This window comes from Artibeus jamaicensis, unplaced genomic scaffold (genome assembly GCF_021234435.1).
Source record: "Artibeus jamaicensis isolate MK-2021 breed Jamaican fruit bat unplaced genomic scaffold, CSHL_Jam_final contig_464, whole genome shotgun sequence".
NCBI lineage: Eukaryota > Metazoa > Chordata > Mammalia > Chiroptera > Phyllostomidae > Artibeus > Artibeus jamaicensis.
Genome location: NW_026521842.1, coordinates 1,555,424 through 1,580,570, shown reverse-complemented (window position 1 = coordinate 1,580,570; position 25,147 = coordinate 1,555,424). Strand labels below are relative to the sequence as shown.

Sequence of the window (25,147 nt, the reverse complement as noted above, 5' to 3'; positions counted from 1 at the left end):
GGGGAGGGTTGTTTACCTGGGGCATTGCCTCAGCCTGGGCACCACACCCCTTCCCCAGTGGCCTTTCCCTGCGCTTTGGGCTCACCCAGACCAGACCCAGCTTACCCTCTGCCTTGGTGACCCCCAGACCCAGAGGGAGGTTGCTGTGTAGAAGGCAGATGGTCAAGAACAAGGCAGAGGAAGGGTGGAAAGCAGGGAGGGTGGAAGAAGGGGAGAGGGTATCATAGGGCCATCTCTGTCCCCGGCGTTAGGGTGCCTGAGGTTGCCCCTGGGAACTAGGGCCGCCTCTTTCTGGGTAGTGCAGCTCCCTCACTCCCCACCCCCACCCCACCCCCACCCCCAATCCCACTTCTACACTACTAACAGGAGGCAGAAACCCAAAGCCCTCAGAGGGCTTCCCCACCATGTTTGGTGTCCCTAACCTCAGGGGTGGGATGGTGGCCCCCAGGGTCTGCTTCCCAGCCCCAGGACTTCAGGGCCGGAGATGGAGGGGGCTGCCCACTTCCCACCTTGAAACAATGAGTGCCAGGCACACAGTCATTGCCAAAGCTGCCCCCAGGCAGCCTGGCCTCCTTTCAAGCAGGCCAAGGGCACAGATGGTGCTGCACCTGCTTGGTAGACCAACAATCTGGAGAGGAAAGCAAGAGGCCGCTGCCTGCCCCGGTGACAGAGAAGACCCAGATGGAGGCTCCCCAGACTAGGGCCAGGGCTGGTCAGCAGCCCCACGCCCCACTGCTCCTGCTCCTCAGAGTGCATGTCAATCCACAGAGCCCTTCCTCCCCTCCTTCCCTCTCCTCTACCTTTAGCCCCTGCTGGGCCTGTGAGAGACAGCGCATCTACACAGCAGGCAGGCAGGGCCTTGAGGGGAGCCATGAGATCCTAACCAAGTAACTGCCAACCGAGGGGAACTGAGAGACCGAAGGAGGGAAGAAGGAAGTTCAGGTGGGGAGGGCTGGACTTGTGCCTGGCCTTTCCGTGTGCTAGCCCGGGGGGTCAGCAGGGAACAAGCCTGTGCCAGGAGAGCTCCGCCACAGGCCGTGAACATGTTTGGCAAGTGATGTGAGTTCCCTGTGGTGGGTGGTGACCATGTCTAACAGGGTGGTGAGGAGGTGCCATTAGACAAAGCCCAGAGGCAGTGAGCAGCAAATCTAGGGGAGAGCGGGGAAGAGCAATCCAGGTGGAGGGAACAGCAGTGCCCAGGTCCCGAGACAGGACTGTGCCTGGTGAGTTTGGGGACCAGAAAAGGAAAAAAGGAGTGGATGAACCCACTCTGGTACCCTAGCCTGACCCCACTGACGGATGCCTTTACTGCCAGGCTGGGTTCCACCGCCTGGCCCTGGGAGCGGAGCATCCCAGGAAAGCTGCCTGACACCTGGCCGGCCGGGCCCACAGTCGCCCCCCCAGGAACTTCCCAAGTGCTGTCACTGGCCCAGTGCCCAACTTCGGCGCACACGTACTGTCACTTGGCCTTCAGTCCATCCCAGCCAGCCCGCTTGTGCTGTAGCTGAGCCAAGGCCCTGCCTCCCGCCCACCCACACGGTGCTCTAACTCTTTCTTGACCGCACTGTCTTGCCCAGCACTGTGCTGTCACTCAGCAGCCTCCCACCCCACACACTTGTCACTGAGGCCTGGCCCGGCCCCTGGCTCCATTCTGCACTCGCGCAGTCACTCACTTGGCCCCGCCCCAGCCCCGCCCTCACACTTGTGTTGTCACTCACTCACTCTCTACCCCTCCGCCCCCGCACACTTGTGCTGTCACTCAGTGGGGTTCTGTCCGAGTCGGAGGCACAGCTCTGTCCGCCGCCCTATGGACACCGTGCTCTTCCTCGCCCTCGGGCTGCTGGCCCAGGTAAGGCAAAGGCGCCATGAGGGGTCCCTGCCCCCCTACACTGCTCCACAGCCTCTTAGGGTAGTGGTGCTCCGGCTTCCCCTGCATTACTGGACCTGGCTGCCTTTGGGGGAGGTGAGCTGAGAGTCCTGGGTGAGGCGGCATTGTCCAGAGTGCTGTGTGCCCCGGAGTCAGGGGGCCCGGAGGCGAGTGTTACTTCCTCAGACTGGACTGGATGGGGAGCCAAGCTGGGGACTGCCAGGAGACCACCTGGCAGGAAAGCCCCTCCCTCTGAGGTGGGCCCTTAGCCTCGGCCTTGTGGTGGAGGGCAGGGGGGGGGAGCAGCAAGAGCAACCGCAGCTGAAGGGGCTGGGAGGCCAGATTTCTGTAGGGACCCCGCTGAGTTGGTCACCACTTTTGGGGGGAGTCTGAGCCCCGCTCCATGAGCCCTGCCAGCTGGGGCAGCTGCCCGCTGCACCTCCAGGAACTCACTCTCCCTTGGGCATGTCTGTGCCCAGGGGGGCCAGGTCCAGCACGAAAGCACCCCTCTCCATAGCCCTCCTTGTCCTCCAGTCTCCCCCGCATGGGAGCAGGGTGGGTAGAAGGAAGCGCAGGCTGCCCGCCCCTTCCTCCCTACTGTGGGCGCCCCGTGGGCGCCCCATCTCTTCGTGCCCTAGGCTGCGGAGCAGGCACCAGGCTGCGTCTAGGCACCCGTAGCTGTTGCCCTCAGTGGCCTCCTGCTTTCAGAGGACTGGGCTGAGCCAGGGTCGCAGGTCGCAGGCCGCAGGCCAGGGGTCAGGACTGGGCAGTGGTCATGGTGTGGAATCACTGGTTGCTGTTACAGTTCCAGGCCCATGAAATAGTGCCAGATGCTGATGAGGAGAGTCTGGCTTCATAGCACCCACCACAGGGGCTTCCCGAGTTCCCCTAATTCCCACAGACCTCCCAGCTCTGGCTGGCCGGCTCAGGTTTCAGCCCTGGCAGCTGACCAGATGCCAGCCAGCCAGACCCTCCATAGCAGCTGGCCCCTCGGGGCACCTAGCACCCCGGCTCCAGCCACCTCCCCCACCCCACTTTTGTGCCCTCCCCCAACCCCCCCTCAGAGACAGGGTCCTGGTGCCTAGGCCTGAGCTACCATATTCGCCTGGCTTAGCACAGCAATAAGCACCTCAGCCCAAGCACGGCCTGGCTGCCCACAGCCCATGTCCTCCCATCCTCAGCCAGGAGACCACCCCCTCAGGGCCCAGATGCCTCAGCACCTCCCACGCTCTCTTCCACTTGACCCGGGATCAGCATTTCTGCCCCAGCACCCCAACCGATATCACAGGCACATTTCTGCGGAGCCAGCCCTCTGGGTCAGGGGCTGACCCTGACCTCTCACTCTGCTGCAGGGAAGGGGAGTAGAAGCCTCTCGGGTCCCAGCCCTCTCCCCCAGGGGTGCCGAAGAATGCCCCCTTCCAGATAGCTGTGGGGTTCAGGTCAGGGTGAGGGACCAGCCAGTGGGGGCCTGGCTGCTCAAGTTCCCGCACTCAGCACTCAAATTAGTTCCATTGTGAGGCGAAGGGGGGACCAGCCACCCCTCCCCAATCCAGCTCAGCTTTCAGACCTTACTCCTCTCCTGTCCAGCCACGTGGGTCTTGTGGCCGCCCTCAGACACTCTTTCCTCCACCTCCATGAACCCCCACAGGCAGCCCGGCCCACCCCACCCCACCCCACTCCCCCAGCCCAGCAGGGCTGTCTGGGATGGGCCCCTGAGGCTGGGGGGTGGGGGGTTAGGGCTAGAGACCAGACAATGCAGACCCATTGCCTTGAATGAGGCATACCCCTCCCCTACCTGTGTCCCCTAGAACCTCAAACAGGGGGCTTAGAGTGTATACTTTCAGAACTGACCTTTGCCATGCCCTCCCCCTGCCCATGGTGTCTCCAGTAGCTGAGCTTACTGTGGGCCCCGCCCGACCCGGGACGGAAGAAGGGTTGGGGTGCAGCATGGATGAGGCGGGGCAGATGCATGCCCTGCTGGGAGGGACCCCGCACCTGCGTCTGTCCAGTGGGCCACATGGTTTCTGGAAGGAAGATGGGGCCTCAGCCACACTCCTGGAGGCTTTGCAAAGTGTGAAGACCCCCAGGGGGTCATGCAGGAAAGTGCCTAGAACAAGACGGCAGGCACAGCAGAAACACCCAACTCCTCCAGGATGGGTGGGGGGGGGACGACGAACGAGGGGGGGGGTGGTAACGGTCACGGAGGCAGAGGCAGAAGTCAGCTCCTGGACCACCGCCTCTCCAGGATGGTTGGATCGTGGTGGCAGTTTGTCACAGCAGGAGGAGCAGAGGCGCTTCGCCCGGCTGCCCTCATTCCTTCCCTGAAGGCTGCAGCAGCTGGAGGGGAACGTGGGGGCCAGCCGGCAACTGGGTCCATTCCTGGCATGCCTGGTGCTCAGCAGGCCATCCAGGAATGGGGTAGCCTGGATTCCAGCCGTGGGGAAAGGGGCTCGGGCCTCAGAAGCTCGTGGGGCGTCCAGAACAGGGATTCTTGCCTCCCGAGCACCTGCCCTCTCCCCAAGCCCAGGCTCTACCAGGCTAGAGGCCTCCTGCCTGGCTCTTTTTTTTTTTATGTTTTATTGATTCTGCTATTACAGTTGTCCCATTTTTTCTCCCCTTTATTCCCCTCTGCCCTGCACTCCCCCCATGGTTCTTAGAATCTGGAAGGTCCAGGGCCTTGGCACTGTTGGAGGGGTGCCCCACACCCAGGACCCTTCCCCAAGCTGCTGCTGCATCCGCATTTTCTCAGGTTTGCCCACTACACCAGGAGTGGGTGGAATAGAAAATCCTTGCTCCTCTTTAGCCAACCAGGATGTACAGCCACAGACAGGGCTCTGGGGAGGCAGACCCCAACCAGCAAACACCCTGCCCAAGCCCAGGCCCCCACTTGCCTTTCACCAGGGGCCTCTAGGGGCCTTGTGCCAAAAGGGGAAGTGGGTAGGGTGTCTCCTTACTTTCCACCCAGCTTCTCTGGTCATTAGCATCTCTTCCTAAGGTGGTGAGCATCCAGCCACAAGCCCAGCTTTCTTCCCAGGTTCCTGGGAGAGGGGCCTATGCCTTATAATTCCTGGTTCTGAACCCACCTGGGCTGATGGAGAGAAGCAGAGAGCCCTGTGGGCTGCCCCGGGCCCACGAGCAGGACAGACACCTTCTCTCCATTGCCTCTGGGCAGAAATGGTGTTGGCACAGATATCCCTACTCAGCGCTCACCTTGTGCTCTGTCTGGCCACAGGCCCTAGTGTCAGCCCACACGCAGAGCCCCTGAGATGTGGAAGGACTTGCCTCTGTGGCCAGTGCCACATCAAGGCTGTGTGACCCTGAAGTCCCACCTTTCAGCCCAGTGGCTGCCTGGTTTCCCCAGTGTTTCGAAGAATCTCGCAGAGTTCGGGACCACCTGCGTGTCCTAATTCAGTAAGTCTGAGGTACACTCACAGAATCCCTCCTTCAGCCACCACCCTTCCCCCGTGATCCTTGCATTAGCCAGCTTTTGGAATCCAGGCCTGTGTGAAGAGCCTCTGTCCCACAGTTCTGCCCACACTTTCTGACCAGCGGGGAGGTGCAGTCACCAGTCCTATGGGATGGGAACGTCAGGACAGTGGGTGGCCAGCTGCCCACAGGCCCAGGACCCTTGCCCAGATCTGGTGGGGCACCACCATTCCAGCCTCTGCAAGGGTGTTTGTAAGACGCTCACCACTCAGCTTGGCTGTAGCAAGTGCTCCCTCTGTATGTCATGGGAGCTCCATTACTTGGCAGCCCCTGGGTTGGGTGCCAGTGCTGGGGCAGACCCCAATGAGGGGCCCTGGCATCTCTAGGGCTCCAGCATGTTCTCTCAGGTTCTTGGTTAAGGGCAGACCAAGGGTGCCTAAGGCGGGAGTCATTGGGTCCATTTGAGGGTGGTGGGTCCAGAACTGTTGGTTCTGGTTTGACATGGGGGACAGCAAGGTGGGTGGCACATATGAGTATGTGTCACTCGAGGGTGTTGCCTGCGTGTTGGGCAGGCAGCTCACACCCGCTGTGTGAGCCGGCTTTGTCCGTGTGGCTTTGTCCCATGATCCCCGGGCGGCTCCTTTCCCTCATCCAGCCACATCTTCTGGGACCGGGGTGGTGGGGGGACAAAGGGCAAACTGAGAAGCGCTCCTGACCTCCGGCAGTCTAGCCCAGCCACCCACCCACCACAGCCTCTGATCTGGGTAAGGGTCCCCTGTCAAGGCTCTGTGGCTTCTGCTGACCTCTTGAACTTGGGCCATGGACAGACTGGGGCTCAGGACTCCCACACTGTGCCTCCACCATACTGCCCCCACGCAAAGCTGCCAGGCATCCTGGAGTGTCAGTAGAGGTTGCTGGTAGGAAGGGAACGAGACCAAGGCACTGTGGTAGACGGCGGCGGGGTGGGGGGGTGCGGCGGCTAGCACAGGGGCCAGCCCATGTGTGGCAGCAGCTGGACAGGGCAGAGTGTGTCTCCCAGTGTCCCCCTAAGAGTCTAAGGTCACGGAGCACCAGTGGACTGTGCCCACCCCATGCTGCAGTCAAGGCAGGGCAGGCACCACTGTGAGTGCTGGGCTCCTAGCTCTGCTGTGTCCCCGCTTTGTGGCCTTGAGCAAATGGTGGCTCGGCCTCTCTGAGCCTCACCCTGAGGAGCTGTGAGTGAGATGATTACCACCATTCCTAGGGGATGAGAGAGGGTCTGGGGAAGGGGAGGGAGGGAGGGAAAGGCAAGGAACGAGGAAGGATGCGAGCTTGGTGCTGCCCACGGATGCTCAGAAAAGAGACGCTGTCTTCACTAGCGTGGTGACAAAGGCCGGGCAGGTCTCCACTGGGTGGCAACACCAGGCCAGCGTTTGGGTGGTTCTGGCCCTCGGCATGCTCAGAGGCCAGGGCTGCCATCTGCCAGGCTGCAGGGAGCTCGGGCGCCTGACCAGCTGCCTGGCTCTGTCTATAAACTGGGTTTCTGCTGCCTGGACTCAAGGCCCTGTAGGGACACGCCCCTGGCATTTCAGGCGAGGCGCTGGCAGGAGGACTCCACCACCAGGAAGGTGGCCTGGGGCCATGGGGGAGGCCATCAGCTTCAGCTTGGACATTACTGCCATTCTCCCAACAAGGTGTCTGAGGACCCCTGTGCCCTGCCCTGGGCCCAGAGAACAAGCCCTGGGCGGGCAGGGGAGGCAACTGAGGAGAGTGAAAGCGAGAGGAGTACGAGGCACAACAGCCTTCTGCCCCAGTCCCACCCAAAGAACCCCCCACTCACCACACACTGACCCTACTCCCTGAGGCCACCAGCCCACCCCTTCCCATGCTGCCCCTCCATACTCTCCAGGGCAGGAAGGGAGAGAAAGCAGAAGTCAGCAGGACCAGGCAGCTGGTAAGGGAGTTTGAGGGGCTTGGAGGGGCCCTGGGCCCCCTGGTCTACCTCGGCTAGAAAAGAGCTCCTTTCGAAGGGCCCAGGGTCCCAGAGACAGACAGCTCCTAGGCCCATCTCTGGGGGCACAGATCAGATCCTGGCCTGACCAGGATAAGGGACGTTAGGGCCTGTGGTGGGGAAAGGGAGCTCAGTCACCTACACGGTCTTAGCTGGGTTTAGCTACAGGGGTATGTGAGAAACATACCCCACACAGCCTGTCCAAGAGCTGCACCGGAGTGGGCCTCACCCATGAGCCCGGTAGAGGACTGGGGCCCCCAGGACCTCCTGGCCGGAGCCCACACTTAGGCCAGCCAGCAGCTGGTTGAGGAGCCAGTGCGGAGACCTCAGGTGCAAGCCAGGGCCACCTGGGAAACACGGGGTGCATTTGTGGGGCTGCTGCCGGCTCTGCCCTCAACTCATAGGATGGGTCCTTTCTCTCGGACCTCAGTTTCTGTGTCCGAGCAGTAAGACAGACGGGGCTACCTGTGGTGACAGAGGGTTGGCAGCGGGTCTGGGGGAAGTCCTGGCCCTTCTCCCAGCCCGACCTGCCCAGTAGTCTGCATGCCCCTCACCCCAGGGCGGAGCGCTCCTCGACCTCCTCTGCAGCCCCACAGACCGGCCGCTGCAACTTGAGTCATGGCATCGCACATGGCTGGACCAGCCGTGTGGGTTGGGAGGGAGGAGCGTGCTCCAGGTGCTAGGAACGAAGGTACTGGTGTGAAAATGGCACCCTGTCCCACAGTTCTGAGAAAAACAGCACAGGCTGGAGGGGAGGTGGAGGTGCTCCGGCCCTTCGGATGGCCCCTTCCTGTCTCTGGGCCTCTTCTGACCAAAGCGTTGGTCTAGCGGACCCCAACCAATCCTCAAGAATCCAAGCTGCGAGGAGGCCTGGGGTGGCCATGTGTTGCCCTCACTGCCCCCAGCCTGCAGCCAGGAGCCCCCGCACCGCCATCTCCCACAGACCCAGCCATGTGGAAGGGGCAGGAGTGCCCCCAGGCTCTGCCTCCCTTGCCTGCCACCCCCAACCCCATTGTCCACATTCTTCACAAGGGTCCATCCCTGGGGAGGGGCCCCGGCTGGGCCAGCTGTTTCTCCCATTACTCGTCACTTGCTCCCTGCAAGGCCTCCTCTCCCAGTCCCAGGTTCTCTACACCCCTTGGCTCCCACCCCCCGACAACCTGAGCCTCCCCTGGGCCATGTGGGAGGAAGATACTTGTCCCTCAGGAAGATGAGATGGGAGTACAGCATGATCAGCTTTCCCTGGTCATCCAGGGCCTATGGACTGCTCCCTGGACTCTGGGCCTCCCAGGGGAGGGTGAGAGACAGACCTGAGCGTTGGGGGCCCCAGGCTTTGGGGTGTGTCTGCTGGGGCCTCCCAGAGTGGGAGCTCAGGGTTCTGATGTGGAGCAAGGTGCCCCTTGCCCTCCAGAGTGGGGAGTCGTTCACTCACCCACCACCGAGGGGGAGCAGCTCTCAACACTGCCTGCTCCCCGGGCTCACTGAGGACTCGGGCTGTGTGACAGCTGTTCTCATCTTTGTTGCAGGGCCTGGGCCTTTCATTGGGGGTTCTGGGGCTGAAGAGGCCCAGCACCCTGTTTCCCTGGCTCCAGGCGCCTGCGCTGGGCCGTGTTCGGAGAGCCTGGGTCATCCCCCCCATCAGCGTGTCGGAGAACCACAAGCGCCTCCCCTATCCGCTGGTGCAGGTGAGGGCAGGCGGCTAGAATGGGCAGAGCAAGGGCTGGGGGTCCCCAGCGGGTCCCCAAAGGTGTGTGCTTTAAGACTGGGACGCTGTTGGGGCCACAGGCTGAGCTGGGGGGAGGGACTGAGGCTGCAGAGAAGAGAGAGACCTCTCCCTTGGAGACCCCTCCCCCAGCCCATTTCCTGCCACGACAGATCAAGTCTGACAAGCAGCAGCTGGGCGGAGTCATCTACAGCATCCAGGGGCCTGGTGTGGACGAGGAGCCCCGGGGGGTATTCTCTATTGACAAGTTCACAGGCAAAGTGTTCCTGAACGCCACGCTGGACCGGGAGAAGACAGACCGCTTTAGGGTAGGGCCCCTCCCCTCACCTGGCTCCAACTTCCCTGTGGGCACATTAGGCCAAATCGCTTCTCCAGCAAGATCTGGTACTCTTAGGTTGGGAAAGCAGAGGCGGGAATTGGGGCCTAGGACCTGCAACCCAAGGAAGCAGGGGTTATATTCCCATTTAACAACGGCCCTCACAGAGGCCCGTGGAAGAGTGTCCTGGTGCTGACGGAAGGACTGCGTGGCCCGCAGCACAGGCAGACACCGCCTTCCCAGAAAGGCACCGTGCGTGCTGGGGACCCCTCTTTACCCACAGCCAGTTCTCTCCCACCTGGCTAGTTTGGTGGGGACAGAATGTTGGAAGAATCCACAGCATTGCCAAATCCCAGCAGCATGGGCCCCTTGATTCCTGGTGGGGAGGTAGGGGGACCCCTGGAAGGCACCACCCACCCACCCCTTGGAGGGTTGAGATTGTGAGATCTGAGAGAAAAGGCAGTAGAGAGCGAGATAGGATCTGGGTAGGCAAGAGGCTGGGGGGCGGGGGGAGCAGGAACCTGATCTGGGTCGCCTGCAGAGTAATCTGCCCCTGTCCTGACCTGTCCTTGGGTAAGGGGCCTCTGCCTTTGCCTTTGTGTGCCCCAATTCTTCCTTCTGACTGTAAGAACAGCTTTCGGTTTCCTCACACGAAAAGTTATTAGAGAGTATGTCTTTACCTGGAAATTGTATCATGGCCATGATCCAGGAGAATAAGAAGTGGTTTAATTAAAATTTTCATGTGTACAGAGGAATTAAAACAAACTTCAAGAGGAGCCAAAACTGTACAGAAAAAGGGAGAGACCAGGAATCCTAGTGAGAGGGTTACTTCAGTCACACTTAGCTGCGAGCTTCCTGGTGGCTAAGGCAAGGGGGGAAGCTGGGCGGTCACCCTGCTTGCATTGAGAAAGCAGTCTCCTCTTCAGGGAAAATTCCACTTGCTGCAGCACATGCCTAGCCCCAAGTTGGCGTTTTCGGTAGATGTGAAGTCTGCACTCGTTGTCCCTTTTGCATGGCCCTCATGGGAACCATGGAGATTTGGGGATCACAGTGCTGGTGCTTGCTCTGTGCTTGACTAGCTAAGGGCCTTTGCTCTGGACCTCGGAGGATCCACCCTGGAGGAGCCCACAGACCTGGAGATTGTGGTTGTGGATCAGAACGACAACAGACCTGTCTTCCGGCAAGAGGTGTTTACTGGCCAAGTGCTGGAGGGCGCTGTGCCAGGTGAGGTGGGAGCCTGGCCACCCGGCCCAACTGTTCCTCCTGGGGAGCGGGGCTGCTGCAGAGGGGCCCTGGGTAGGTCAGAGGTCCGGGATTTCCCTTTAGCAAGAATCTAAGAGGTCCTTCAAAGAGTCTGAAAATAAGTAAACAGTTTCCAGTACGGACGGAATGTTCACAAGTCAACTCAAGTCACTTTTTATTTCAATATGAATTTTAACCCCCCAGGTCTTCCAAAGTGCAATGATAGGATTTGTGGGTGCAAAGCTCTGGCTGCTGCTGCTTCTTTCAAATCCAGGTGAAATTCACATAACGTAAGACTAACCATTTTGAAATGAACACTTCAGTGGCATTTACTACACTCGGTGTTGTGCCACCAGCACCTTACCTAGTTTTAGAACATTTTCATCCCCCAGAAAGGAAACCCCATGCCCAGCAGTGATGCCCTTTCATTGCTTTTTTAAAAAAATGTAAATAGAGAGAGAAGGAGTGGGAGGGCAGAGAGAAAGAGAGGAAACAGCAGTCTGTGTTCCACTGATTTATGCCTTCATTGGTGGTTTCCGGTATGCGCCCCGACCAGGGATCAAACCTGAGAACTTGGCACATGAGGCTGATGACTGAGATGACGCTCTAACCAACTGAGCTACCCAGCCCGGGTTCATTGCTTCTTAATTCTACATTTTGATAACAAACAAAGCACAACACTCTGTCCTTTATGAGTCTTTACAAAACAGAGTTACTTGTCTGAGTCTTTTCCAAGGCAGACAGATTTCATTCCAGAGAGCGGTCCCCTCCTTTTCCCTGCTGCTCCCAGGGGCTTGGTCAGATCCCAGGCAAGTCGTGTGCTTCAGACAGGAAAGCGTCGGCTGTGGCAGAGGGGTGCCCACCCTTGTCATGTGTACTTTATTTCATCTCATTTTTCTGGTTTTTTTTTGTGACTTAAATAAATGATACTTTTTCTACCGTTAACTTTTTATTTTGATGACATTTCATACTTACAGAAAAGTTGCCAAGAATTTCTGTACACCCTTCACAGAGATGTGATGTGTGTCATGTTTGCTTCAACCTTTCCTCCCTCCCTTCCATCCTTCTTCCTTCCTTCCTTCCTTCCTTCCTTCCTTCCTTCCTTCCTTCCTTCCTTCCTTCCTTCCTTCCTTCTTTCCTTGGGTGCTGGTTGTAGACCTGTTGCCTTCAGTATATATATTCTAATTAGCTACAGTATAATTATCAAAATCAGGAAGTCAATATTGACACTTATTAATATCTCATCTACAAACGTTATTTGGTGGGTCCACTTCAGTGAGCCCAATAATGCCTTTTATAGCAAAAGAAAATCCTGCCTCTTCTTGTAGTCCCCATCTGCCTTCTGAGCTCCCCATCTGTTCATGAGTGTTGCCCACCTTTTCCATAAGAGCCTCTTGCACAATGATCTTAGTTCTTTCAGTGCTCTGTCGGGTAAAAGCCTGTGTCTGGTCAGCTATAGCTCTGGTTCTGGTGGCTGCTTGATCTTTGAGGATGGATCTGATTTTCCTCTTGCTCTTCTGCATATAAAAGAACAGCAGAGATGGACATAAATAGTGAATGCCTGGGAACTGGGGGGTTGGCCCCACTCTGGGGGTGCGGGTAGTAAGCGGGTGTCACTTGTAGCTGGGTCACCTCTGTTGCCGCACCCACTGATGGGGGCAGGGGGCTCAGTCATTCATATGTGGGCCCTGCACACCCGAGCCTCTGATATGGGGCTTGTTCAGGGTCCCTGCCCCTCCACCAAGGACACACCTCTCCTCCTGCTCAGGGCAAGGTCCTTTTTTCCACCACAACCCCACCATCACCCTGTAATTGTGAACCGTACGGAGCACCATTTGGCTTCTCCAGTCCTCCTGCTTCGCCCCAACCCAGGCAGACCTGCAGGCCTGAGCCACAGGTGCCCTCCTGGGCCTCCTCCTGGGCCATCTTTCTCATGAGCACTTAGTAGGGGTCTGTGGGAAGGGACGGACAACAGGGCACAGACACCCTGGGTCGGGACTCCCAGAACTGTGAGCTGTCGATTAACTCACCCTCAGCCTTTCAGAGTTTGACCAGTTTGACCTCTCCCTTCCCGCCTTGCTCCACCAAAGGGGGAAGCCTCTACCTGTCCCACTGCCCTCTGAGAAGCTGCTCACGTCCCGGATCCCTGTTTATCGGGTTGCCTTGTGCCCTCACCAACCTGATGAACTCAAATAAGGACTGTTTTGTGGATCACCCACTTGCCGTCATCCGGGTGGAGCTGATGGTCTCTTTCTACCCCCAGGCACCAAGGTCTCCTCATTTCTTCTCTGTCTGGAACGTTCCTTAGCTGTTAGGTTTTCATGACAATGGCTTTTTTTAAAAATGTGTTATGGTGGTAAAAGACACATAACATAGAATTTACTATCCTAATATTTTTATTGTTGTTCAATTACAGTTGTGCCCATTTTTACCCCATATATCTTAAGCATTTTTAAGTGCATGGTTCAGCTGTATTAATTGCATTTGTCATGTTGTGCAAACGTCACCACCATTCATCCTCACAGCTCTTCTCATCTTCCCAAACTAACCTCTGTCCCCATTAAACACTAATGTCCCATCTCCTCCTCCCCCAACCCCTGGCGCCCACTGCTCTACTTTCTATCTCTATGAATTGACAAGGTGCTTAATGTGAGTGGAATTATACAGTATTTGTCTTTTTCTCTCTGGCTTATTTCACTTACCATAATGTTCATCCATGTAGAATTTCCTACCTTTTTTTTTTTATCCTCACCTGAGGACATACTTATTGATTTTCAGAAAGAAGGGAAGTGGGGGAGGGGGCGGGGAGAGTGGGAGAGAAACACTGATGTGAGAGAAAAACATCAATTGGCTGCCTTTGGCGCATACCCCGACTGGGACCAAACCCGAAACCTAGACACATGCTCTGACTGGGAACTGAACCCGCAACCTTTTGGTCCATGGGATGCTCCAGCCAACTGAGCCACACCAGCCAGGGTAGAATTTCCTTCCTTTTAAAAGGCTGACTAATATGCCATTGTTTTTAGAGAGCATGTTTTGCTTGCCCACTCATTGATTGATGGAGACCGGGGTTGCTTCCATGTCTTAGCTGTTGTGAGCTGTCAGTTAACCTGCCATCAGCCTTTGAGAGTTTGTGCTGCTGTGAACACGGATGTACAAATGTGCTTTCAATTCTTCGGGTACATCCCCAGAAGTGTAATTGCTGGGTCATGTGGTAGTTCTGTTTTAACCTTTTGAATACTGTTCTCCAGAGCGGCTGCCCCATTTTACAGTCCCCCCCAACGGGCAAAAGGGTCCCAGGTTCCCACAACCCTGCTGACGCTCCTTTTCTGCTCTTTGGCAGCGGCCGCCCTGGTGGATGTGAGGCGGTATCTCATGTAGTTTTAATTTACATTTCGCCAATGATTAGTGATGTTGAGCAGCTTTTCATGTGTTTTTTGGCCTTTTGCATATTTTCTCTGGAGAAGTGTCTATTCAAGTTTTTGCTTGTTTTTGAGTTGGTTTGTGTATTTGTTGTTAAGTTTTTAGGCATTCTCTATGTATTTTGGATATAAATCCTTATCAGATATGTGATTTCAAATATTTTCTTCCATTTTGTGGTTGTATTTTCACTCGATATAGTCTTTTAATGAGCAAAACTTTAAAATTTTTATGAAGTCCAATTTGTTTCTTTTTTCTTTTGTGGCTGTGCCTTTGGTGTCATAGCTAAGAAATTATTGCCAAATTCAGTGTTATGAAGCTCTTCCTCTGCATTATCTTCTAAGAGTTTTATAGTTTTAGGTTTTACATTTGGGTCTTTGATTCATTTTGAGTTAATTTTCATATGTGGTGTTAGATAACTGTGGGTCCAGTCCATCCTTCTGCACGTGGCTATCCGGTTTTCCCAGCGCTGTCTCCTGAAGCCTGTCCTTTCCCCACTGAATGGTCATTGCCCCCTTGTCAAAATCACTTGGCCACATGGGTGAGGGTTTATTCCTGGGATCTCTGTTCTAGTCCGTCGGTCTGTGTACCGGTCTTCACGGCAGCACCACACTTTGTTAGTTACTGTGCCTCAGAGTGAGCGTTAAAGTCAGAACTGTGAGCCCTCCAGCTTTGTTCTTCTTTTTCAAGGTTGTTTTGGCTGTTTGGGTTTCCCTGAGAGTCCATATGAACATTACAATGATTTTTCTGTGTATGCAAAAAAAAAGTCCCTGGGATTTTAAAAAATGAATTGATTCATTGATTGATTATTTTTAGAGAGAGGGGCAGGGAGGGAAGAAGAGCGAGATAGAAACATTGATGTGAGAAACATTGATTGGTTGCCTCTCACATGAGACCCGCAGCCTAGGCACGTGCCCTGACCAGGAAATGAACTGGTGACGATCCCAACCAACGGGGACACGCTGGTCAGGGCACCATGGGATTCTGCCGGGGAGGCACTGCATCTGTAGACCACTTTGTGCAGTACTGATATCTCAGCAATATTAGGTCTTCCAAACCACAACTGCGGGATGCGTTCCCAATTTGTTGTCTTTACTTTCTTTTGGCGATGTTTTGTAGTTTCCATCATACAAGTCTTCCACCTCCTTAATCACAACACGGACATCCTGGAGCATTTAAGCAACAATATTGAAGTTTATCTCTGAATGTGGGTGTATGTGATTGTATTTGCGCTTCATGGTTTTGATGAGATGCCCACAGAAGTGATGTCATGCCCTCCTCCATCATATCAGGAGGCACACACATCCCATTCCCGATCCACCAAGTGAAGGGCGTGTCTGTGAGGCTTCGCCACTGTGATTTTTATGTTTTTGCCTTTTTAACTGATAGGTGGCTTGTGGAAGGTATTTTGAGACTGTGCAAGTATCCTGCTATCCCTCAAACTTCCAGCCACTAGTTTTAGCATCCACTGATGGTTCTTTTTTTTTTTATCTTTGAAAAACTCCTAAATGTTTATTTATTTTTCTTTTTAATATATTTTATTGATTATGCCATTACAGTTGTCCCATTTACCCCCCTTCATTCCCCTCCACCCTGCACACCCCCTCCCCCACCATTACCCCCCTTTAGTTTATGTCCATATGTCACAAGTTCTTCATCTTCTATATTTCCTGCACTATTCTTGCCCTCCCCCCTGTCTATTTTCTACCTACCGTCTATGCTACTTATTCTCTGTACCTTCTCCCCCCTTCCCCTTCTCCTCCTCCCACTCCCCTGAAGCAAACCCTCCATGTGATCTCCATTTCTATGGTTCTGCTCCTGATCTACCTGTCCTCTTAGATTGCTTTTGTTTTAGGTGTGGTTGTTAGTAACTGAGTTTGCTGTCCTTTCATTGTTCATATTTTTTATCTTCTTTTTCTTAGGTAAGTCCCTTTAACATTTCATATAATAAGGGCTTGATGATGATGAACTCCTTCAACTTGACCTTATCTGAGAAGTGCTTTATCTGCCCTTCCATTCTAAATGAAAGCTTTGCTGGATAGAGCAATCTTGGATGTATATCCTTGCCTTTCATGACTTGGAATATTTCTTTCCAGCCCCTTCTTGCCTGTAAGGTCTCTTTTGAGAAATCAGTTGACAGTCTGATGGGAACTCCTTTGTAGGTGACTGTCCCCTTAGCTCTTGCTGCTTCTAGGATTCTCTCCTTCATTTTAATCTTGGCTAATGTAATTATGATGTGCCTTGGTGTGTTCCTTCTTGGGTCCAACTTCTTTGGGACTCTCTGAGCTTCCTGGACTTCCTAGAAGTCTATTTCCTTTGCCAGATTGGGGAAGTTCTCCTTTATTATTTGTTCAAATAAGTTTTCCACTTGTTGCTCTTCCTCTTCCCCTTCTGGTACCCTTATAATTTGGGTGTTGGAACGTTTAAAGATGTCCTGGAGGTTCCTAAGCCTCTCCCCATTTTTTTGAATTCTTGTTTCTTCATTCTTTTCTGTTTGGTCATTTTTTTCTTCCTTCTGGTCCACTCCCTTGATTTGAGTCCCAGTTTCCTTTCCATCACTATTGGTTTCCTGTGTATTTCCCTTCATTTCAATTAGTTTAGCCTTCATTTGTTCCTCTACTTTGTGACTAAAATCAACCAGTTCTGTGAGCATCCTGATCACCAGTGTTTTGAACTGTGCATCTGAGAGGTTGGCTATCTCTTGGTTGCTTAGAAGTATTGGCTCTGGGGCTTTGAGCTGTTCTTCATCTTGAGCCATAATGTTTTGGTCTGTTTGCTCCTGTTATGTATGAGGGGTGGAGCCTTAGGTGTTCACCAGGGTGGGGTGACCCAGTAGCTGGGTTGTGATACCGTATGTGGGGGCAGGGTCAGAGGGGCAATGGCGTTTGTTCTGGTCTCTCTTGGATTTCGGTCCCATCTGCTGCTTCCCACAAGCAAACCGGGCCCTTCTGGTGCTGGCTCCTGGGTGTGTGGGCCTGTGCACCCTCCAGGACCCTGTGGGTCTCTCCAACAAACTCTCTGTGAGCCTGGGAGTTTCTCCAGGCACCTCAACCCCAAATGTTTTTCCAATTGGTGCTTTAAGGCTTTAATTCCTGTTGTTGGGGCCCTAGCCTGCACAGTCTGTCTCACTGCTGGCTCTTTTGCCTGGTTTATCTGTGTGTGAATGTGTGACCGTGGTCAGCCAGGCGCCTTGCACCCCCACTGGGTCCACCCATTGCTACCCCACACCTGGGATCTGCCAACGGCCGCCTGCGCACCTGGGTCAGTCTGGCCACTTTTTCCTGCCCTACTCCACTCCACCAGCCTCTGACTCTGCCCCACTTACTGGTCTGGCTGAATGGTTCGTTATTGTCAGACTTCTGTACAGTTTAATTTTCTGTGTTTTGGTTATGTTTTTGTTACAAAAACTTTGTAGTCTTTAAACTTGGTTGTGCGAGGAGGCACAGTGTTCCACCTATGCCTCCATCTTGGCCAGAAGTTCTGCTGATGGTTCTTGCCTGAATCCATTGTCATTCGGACAGCTGTGAAACGGTGCTTTTCTAATTCCATCATTTTTTCAGTTGTGTTTGTCATATTGAAGCCTTTTTTTAGTTGGCTTTCTACTATATGGTAGAACTTTCACATCTCCCCTATGTATGTATGTATGTATGTATGTATGTATGTATGTATTTTGTTCCTTTATGTTAATGTGGCCTATGGTGTACACCTGGGCTTGGGAAGGATAAAGGTCAGGCCTAAGTCTCACCAGATGGAAAATGAGTGGGGGGACAGGCACTGAGGAGCCTCCTGGCCTGTGCCTAGCCCCCACTCCTTCCTGAGATTCAGTGGCTTGTTTGCCCCAAAGCAGAGTTCAGCCCCGGGCACCACTTCTCTCTGTAGGTGGGGCTGAGGATAGTGCCTGCTGGGTGTGCTGGCACACCCTCTATCTACCAAGCAGCTCAGGTTCAGGGCCAGCCCCAGGTTCTCCTGCTGGCTGTCTAGTCCAACCCAGTACTCTCAGCCCCTGCCGGGCTGCCTCAGTGTCTTGTGGGAAATGCAGGTATCTGCTCTTGACCAAACAGGTGACATACACTCCTGCTTCCTCCCCCACAAGTAACACAGGCAAAAGGCTTGGGCATTCAAGTTTGCACAGGTCTGATGGGGGGCCTGGACCTGGCATGGTGGGCCACAGAGGAATGAAACTTAGGAGCTGGCACCCATGGGTGTCTTACAAGTTCTCATCCTTCCCAGGCACCTTTGTGACCAAAGCCGAGGCCACAGATGCTGATGACCCGGAAACGGACAACGCAGCCCTGCGGTACTCTGTCCTGGAGCAGAGCGGCCCACAGCTCTTCAGCATCGATGAGCACACGGGGGAGATACGCACAGTGCAAGTGGGCCTGGACCGCGAGGTGAGGCCCTGCTGCTCTGCTTTGAGAGCTGGCAGCAGGGAAGGCAGAGTCACATTTGACCAATCTTTGTCCATCTTGCTGACACTTGGGTGGGCAGGGGCAGCTCGTGTGGAGTTGGCCCTCTGATCCAGACTTGCTCAGACAGACTCTCCCTCCCCTCCAGTGGAAGTGGGAGCCCTGTTGCTGCAGATGCCCACAGCGGCTCTAGGCTCTCTATACCTACTTGCTAGGTGGTTGTGGGGTTAGGTAGAGAGAGGCTATGGATGGCCCTCAGTGCCGTGCCTGGCCCTGACACATCCTCAGCATTTTTCCTGCCAAAAGCACCCACCCATTGCCTATGAAGCAGTTGGGCTTGTCACCCCCTGTGCCCCATAGTGGCCCCTCATGCTCTGGAGCAATGGCCGTCCTCTGTCAGGACTGCTGCTGCCCTCACTGCCAGACTCCTGTGTCACACATCCAGAAAGCCCTTCTAGGTTTCTCCATAGCCACTTGTGTGGCTTTGCCCGGTCACTTACTGTGTTAGGTGACCTTCATCCACCCCCCTCTCTCTGCTATGGCAGGGACCCAGCTCATCAGGACCCCTCGGCATCCTGCATGTAGTTGGTGTTCTGTAGATGCTTGTCTGACTTGGTAACTGACCTTTTGCCCACTCCTAGGCTGGGGCAGAGTCTAGGGTTGAGAGCAGTGCCATCAGACTCCAAGAGGCCAGGCAGCACATGTTGCCCCAGAGCTTGGAGACAGGCGGGGTCTTGGAGCCTCTGCCAGCCACATGGTTCTCCTACGTGGGCTGAGTCTGCAAGTGGCCTGCTCTTTGCCTGGCCCTGTGACCATCCTGTCTCCCAACCCCTGTTGCCATCCCCAGGTGGTTGCCGTGTACAACCTGACCCTACAAGTGGCAGACATGTCTGGAGATGGCCTGACCGCCACTGCCTCCGCCATCATCACCCTAAAGGATGTCAATGACAACGCCCCCGGGTTCAGCAGGGATGAGGTGCCACTGCTGCCCCACCCCACAAGCCCCTGCTCTACAGCCCTTCCCTCCCAGGCCCAGTGGGGTCCAGGGCTTCGTGGAGGGCATGAGGCTGGGTGGTTTGGATGAGGAGTCCTGCACAGGTAGTGCAGAGACCTGACTGGGGGCCACAGAGGCGGTGCCTGTGAGCAGTAAATAGTCAGGAGGAGCCAGGAGAGGGGCAGTAGGAGAAGCAGCCCAGGATCCCTCTGTGCCTCCTCCAAACCCCTGTGCAACTGAACCCATAGATGGGGCTCATGGGACCCCCAGGGGGAGGTAGTGGCTCTAGCAACAAACACATTTGGGAGGTCTCCAGTGGGTAGGTAGCTATTACCTGGGAGGGGCAAAGGAAGGCACCCTGCCCCTGACAACCCTGGCAGGTAACAGGAACGGGCTCCCACAGTTCTTCGTGGAGGCCCCAGAGGCCATGAGTGGCATCGACGTGGGACGGCTAGAGGTGGAAGACAAGGACCTGCCAGGTTCCCCAAACTGGGCAGCCAGGTTCACCATCCTGGAGGGCGACCCTGATGGGCATTTCGCTATTCGTACAGACCCCAAGACCAACGAAGGCGTGCTGTCCGTGGTGAAGGTGAATGGGGTGCACAGCCTCCCAGACTGGGTATCACTGTGGGCAGAGCTGAGGAGGGCTCTTTCCCTCATGCCCTGGGACAGTGTTTGGGTCCTCGGTAAACCCTGTACCTGCCAGCTCAGGCCACGCTGCCCTCAGGGCAACAGGGCCACCCACAAGCCAGTGTGTTACTTGCAGCATGCTGCCACTTCAGGTGTGTGATCATGTGTAAATGCAGACAGCACCCATGTCAGATATGAAACAGTAGGAAAAACATGCGCACACATACATATATATATGTTCACATATGTACAGACATAGATATATTTAGACATGAAAATGTTTATTGCAAGAAACTGGCTCGCACGACTGCAGGGGCTGGCTGGGCAAGTCTGAGATCTACAGGGTGAGAGAAGCCTCGGAGCTGGTGCTGCGGCCTCCCGCGGGATCCCGGCAGAATTCCGTCTTCCCCCGAGACCTTGGTTTCACTCTCACAGACTCAGCTGTGGATGAGGCGCACCCAGATGGTAGAAGCTAATTTGACCACAGCTACTAACTGCCTCTGGCAACACCCAGATGAATGTTTGCGTGAGCCGCTGGGGAAGACCGCCCAGCCAAAGGCCATGTAAAACGGACCTCACAACACCTAACAAATTTGTTTCGAGTGATGAGTGCCATTTATCATTTCTACATTATTCTTTGTGCCTTTTTTGTCCTGCATTATTTTTATTTTTTCCAAGGCTGTAAAGAAAAAGCACAGTGGGGGCTCTGAGGACAGATCCAGGGCCCTGGACAGCAGCACATGAAGGCCTTCTCCCCCCATACCTGACTCCGGGGGCCCAAACGTGGAGGGCCAGGGTCCCAAGCAAGCTACCGGCTCTGCTTCCTCCCCACAGCCCCTCGACTATGAGAGTTGTGACCAGTATGACCTCAAAGTGGTGGTGCAGAACGAGGCCCCCCTGCTGGCAGCGGCCCCCAGGGCACAGTGGGACCAGGCCCGAGTCAGCGTCCAGGTGCAAGATGTCAATGAGGCACCCGTGTTCCAGGAGAACCCCCTGAGGACCAGCCTGGTGGAGGGGGCAGCCCCAGGAACCCCCGTGGCCACCTTCTCTGCCCGAGACCCCGACACACAGCAGCTGCAGAGGCTCAGGTGCCCTCCAGGGGCCCCAGGGCTGAGGTGGGGGGAGCTGATAGCCCCACTTCCCCATTTCCCTGCAGAGGCCAGGAGCACAGCTGAGAGCACTGCAACCTGTGTGCCCTGAGGGGTCCTGTTGGGACCTTGGTCCAAGGGTGGAGGGCTCATGTGCCTGTGTGTGTCCCTGATGGTTCAGGGGGGTCTCAGGTCCCATGTGTACAAATGTTGGTGTGACCTTATTCCACAGATAGGACTGGGCTGCGGTCAGGCATACTGACACCACCACAGTCTATTCCAACCAGCTTCTGGGTGTCTGGCCCTATCCATTCTGGCCCGTGTTCCCATGGGACTGGCTCTTGGGTTTCACCCCCAGCCCCGGCCCTGGGTGTCTATGTCTGTCCCCACTGTGCCTTGGGTTGAATCCTACCTGTGTGATGCCGTGTTGTGTCACTTGGTTGCCATGGAGCCCTCATCAGCTCACCTACCTTTCTGAGCCTCAGTTTCCCGATCTGTGGATTGGGATGGAAAGTACCTGAGGGCCTCAAAGGTGTGTGTGTGTGTGCTGTATGTGTACAAGGGATGCATGTATGCATGTCCATACGTGCCCACAACTCTAGGGGGGCCCGTGGAGCTCAGGGCCATCCTGTTCCCTTCCCCCGCCTTGGCTGACAGCTACACCAAGGATTACGACCCGGAGGACTGGCTGCAAGTGGATGGAGCCACAGGCTGGGTCCAGACGCAGCGTGTGCTCAGCCCAGCATCCCCCTTCCTCAAGGATGGCTGGTACAGGGCCATCATTCTGGCCCACGACGATGGTGAGCATGCTTTCATACCTGGGCTCCAAGGCTCTCTGGCCCAGGCCAGGAATTCCTGCCACTGGCCCAGGGGCTGAGAGCCAGGGCCTCCACTGAGCAGACTTACAGGGTGAACAGTAGGCTCTGGCAGGGACGAGCACCCACCAAGTCTCTTCTCTCTGCAGCCTCCCCACCCCGCACAGCCACCGGGACCTTGTCCATTGAAATCCTGGAGGTCAATGACCATGCCCCTGAGCTGTCCCCACCATCTGGAAGCCTGTGCAGTGAGCCAGACCAGGGCTCTGGCCTTCTCCTGGGTGCCACGGATGAGGACCTGCCCCCCCATGGGGCCCCCTTCCACTTCCTGCTGAGCCCCAGGTTTCCAGAGCTGGCACAGAACTGGAGCCTCAGCCAGATTAACAGTGAGCTCCACCCCCCAGGGTGGACCTGGACCTGGGAGGGCACTCAAGACACAGTCCTGCTGGTTCCCACTTTAGCACACCCCCAGGGGATGGGGATGGGGATTAGTTATCACACTTGGTGGGCAGATGGGCAAGAGACCCAGCATCTCATGATCCCCCTGGGGCATGGAGGGGGCATGGCCATCCCAGGAGGGCCCTCGCTGACCTTGGCACCCTCCACAGTGAGCCACGCTCGCCTGCGGTTGCGGCACCAGGTCCAGGAGGGGCTGCACCGCCTCAGCCTGCTGCTCCGGGACTCAGGGCAGCCGCCCCAGCAGCACGAGCAGCCCCTGAATGTGACTGTGTGCCACTGTGGCCAGGATGGCACCTGCCTGCAGGGGGCCGCTGCGCTGAGGGCAAGGGGCACAGGCATCAGCCTGGGCGCCCTGGCCATTGTGCTGGCCAGTGTCATCCTGCTGCTCTGTGAGTGCCCATACCCTGAGACCCCTGCCCTTAGACCCTGGTGCCTTCGGACACTCCCCACGTCTCCTCTCCCCAGTGCCGCCACCCCCCATGCAGCCACGTCTAGCACCAACCACACCTTGTCCTCCCACCCAGTGCTCGCCCTGCCGGTGGCTCTCCTCACGCAGTTCCGGCAGCCATCATGGGACAAGGGGCTTCTACAGGGACTGCAGGACGACCTCAGGGACAACATCCTTAACTACGATGAGCAAGGGGGTGGGGAGGAGGACCAGGTAAGGGCAGGGGTCGGATTCTACCTCTAAAGGCAGAACCAGGATGTGGTAGCTCAGAATGTTAAGCTAGGATGGGAAGGGTCCCAGGGAGCCTTGGTTGTCAGCCCCCCGAGGCCCTTTGCCCTTACCCCAACCTGATGTGCCGTCTCAAGAAGGTGCCTGGGAGGGAAACCCGGTCATCAATCTAGGCTTAAGTCCACACTCTTTGTCTGCAGGATGCCTATGACATCAGCCAGCTGCGCCACCCATCCAAGCTGGCAACCCTGAGTGCCCCTCTGGGACGGCCACCACTGCGCCGAGATGCCCCATTCAGCCAGATGTGCCCCCCGCCATCCCACAGGCTGCCCAGCAGCCCTGCAGACATGGCAGACTTCATCAATGATGTAGGTCCCCCATGGGTGATGAGGGCAGGGGGCACACGTGTGCATGCATGTGTGTGCACACACATATACCCATGCATGCACACCACATATAAGTGCCTCTGTGTACCCCCATACGTGCGCAGTTGCAGGGAGTGGGCTCACTACTAATGATCCTGGCCGAGCTTCTAGGAAGCTGCTGAGGCCCCGAGAGCTGAGTGAGGCTGAGGGAACAGAGGGTTCTAGGCACTAAAGCCCCATAGGAAGAGGAGCCTGGTGGACCCCTGCACAGGATCGCAGTGGGCCGAGTTGAGCTGGGTGGGTTGAAGCCTGACTGCAGCATTGTCTACCAAGCACTGGCAGAGGAAACCTAATGACCCCTGCAGTAGAAGTGCGGCTGTCAGCTAACCCAAGCATCCGTAGTAGCTCCTGTGGACACAGTGTCAGTGACTTGCTGAGGTCAACACAGGAGATGCCCAGGACATGAAAATCCAATTGAGTGGGCCAAGCAGGGAGCATGCAGGTACTTCTCAGTAGGGTGCCAGGTGCTGGGCCTGCCCACACACTTGGTGCCCTGGCTCAAAGTCCCCAGACAGATGCCTGGTGAGGGGCGGCCCGGGTGCAGGTTCAGTTAGGAGGTATGCAAACCTGCAGCAACTGATGTGTACATGGATGAAGTGACAAGCACAGGTGGAGGCCATAGACCATTTGCCAAATCTCTAACAGGCAGAACCGGTTGTTCTTCCAGATGGGTTGTTAGGAAGCCCCAGGCAGAACACAGTCTTCTGAGAGGGCTGGGCCCCAGGAAGAAAGGCCGCCCAGAGGGAACCTTCTTTTCAAATCTGAACCCTGGGACTTGGAGCCCCAGTGGTGCCCACACACTCAGGGCTGCTCCTTGAACCCCTGGTAACCTTCAGACCTCCTCTGTGCCTTCCTGGTGCCATACTTTGGGTTGACCTCACCTTGTGCTGCAGCTGGGCTGTGTGTGCAAGGGCCCTGAACTCCTGGGCCTTCTCTGTAGGGCTTGGAGGCTGCAGATGGTGACCTCAGCGTCCCGCCCTATGACACGGCTCTCATCTATGACTACGAAGGGGATGGGTCCATGGCGGGGACACTGAGCTCCATCATGTCCAGTCTGGGCGATGAGGACCAAGACTACAGCTGCCTCCAGGACTGGGGTCCTCGCTTTGCCCGGCTGGCCGACTTGTATGGCCCCCTCTGAAGGCTGGAGCAAGGGCAGGATGCAATGGCCACTCAGCACAGGGAAGAGAGCTTTCTGCACCCACCCTGCTGAGAAGAACAGCCACCTGGACAGAGAGAGTAGACACGCTTACCAGGATGGGCAGCCTGACCACAAGGGTCTGACTGGACATGCCAACATCTGGCTGTGTAGCTTGGAGGACCAGCTGACCTGTATGGAGGTGGCTACCGAGCACCTGGCCCCACACCCAGGGGTCTTTGGGCAGCCTGCTTCTCCCAGGGGAGTGTGGAGTCCCAGGGGCAGAGCCCAGAGCCTGGGGTGGGGCTGTGGGAAGGCGATGCCCCTCCTGATCCAATGGCCCCATGGCACTGCTCTGAGTTGCCTGTGACAGGGGTCAGCCACCCTCATCCCAGCTCTGGCCCCCATGCAGATCTCATCCGTGTGTGAAAGGACGTAGCTCTCAGCAAATTCGGATTAAAACTGTGCTGTCTCTCCAGTGCTGGGTCTGCACAATGACCTGCAGGGCATCACTCCACCCAGTCCTGCAGCA

The 25,147-nt window shown here is 56.1% G+C and overlaps 1 protein-coding gene across 1 annotated transcript; it reads left to right on the top strand.

Annotated features, from left to right (window-relative positions):
- The first annotated feature begins 1,773 nt into the window (after positions 1-1,773).
- On the top strand, positions 1,774-25,076 carry CDH15 (cadherin 15). The gene is made up of 14 exons (XM_037142320.2): positions 1,774-1,849; positions 8,810-8,968; positions 9,159-9,314; positions 10,402-10,546; positions 18,215-18,375; positions 19,238-19,366; positions 19,788-19,973; positions 20,849-21,102; positions 21,760-21,902; positions 22,067-22,303; positions 22,526-22,765; positions 22,901-23,037; positions 23,253-23,420; positions 24,418-25,076. The coding sequence occupies exons 1-14, from the start codon at positions 1,808-1,810 to the stop codon at positions 24,616-24,618; spliced, it is 2,358 nt and encodes a 785-aa protein (XP_036998215.2). The 5' UTR covers positions 1,774-1,807; the 3' UTR covers positions 24,619-25,076.
- Positions 25,077-25,147: the final 71 nt, after the last annotated feature.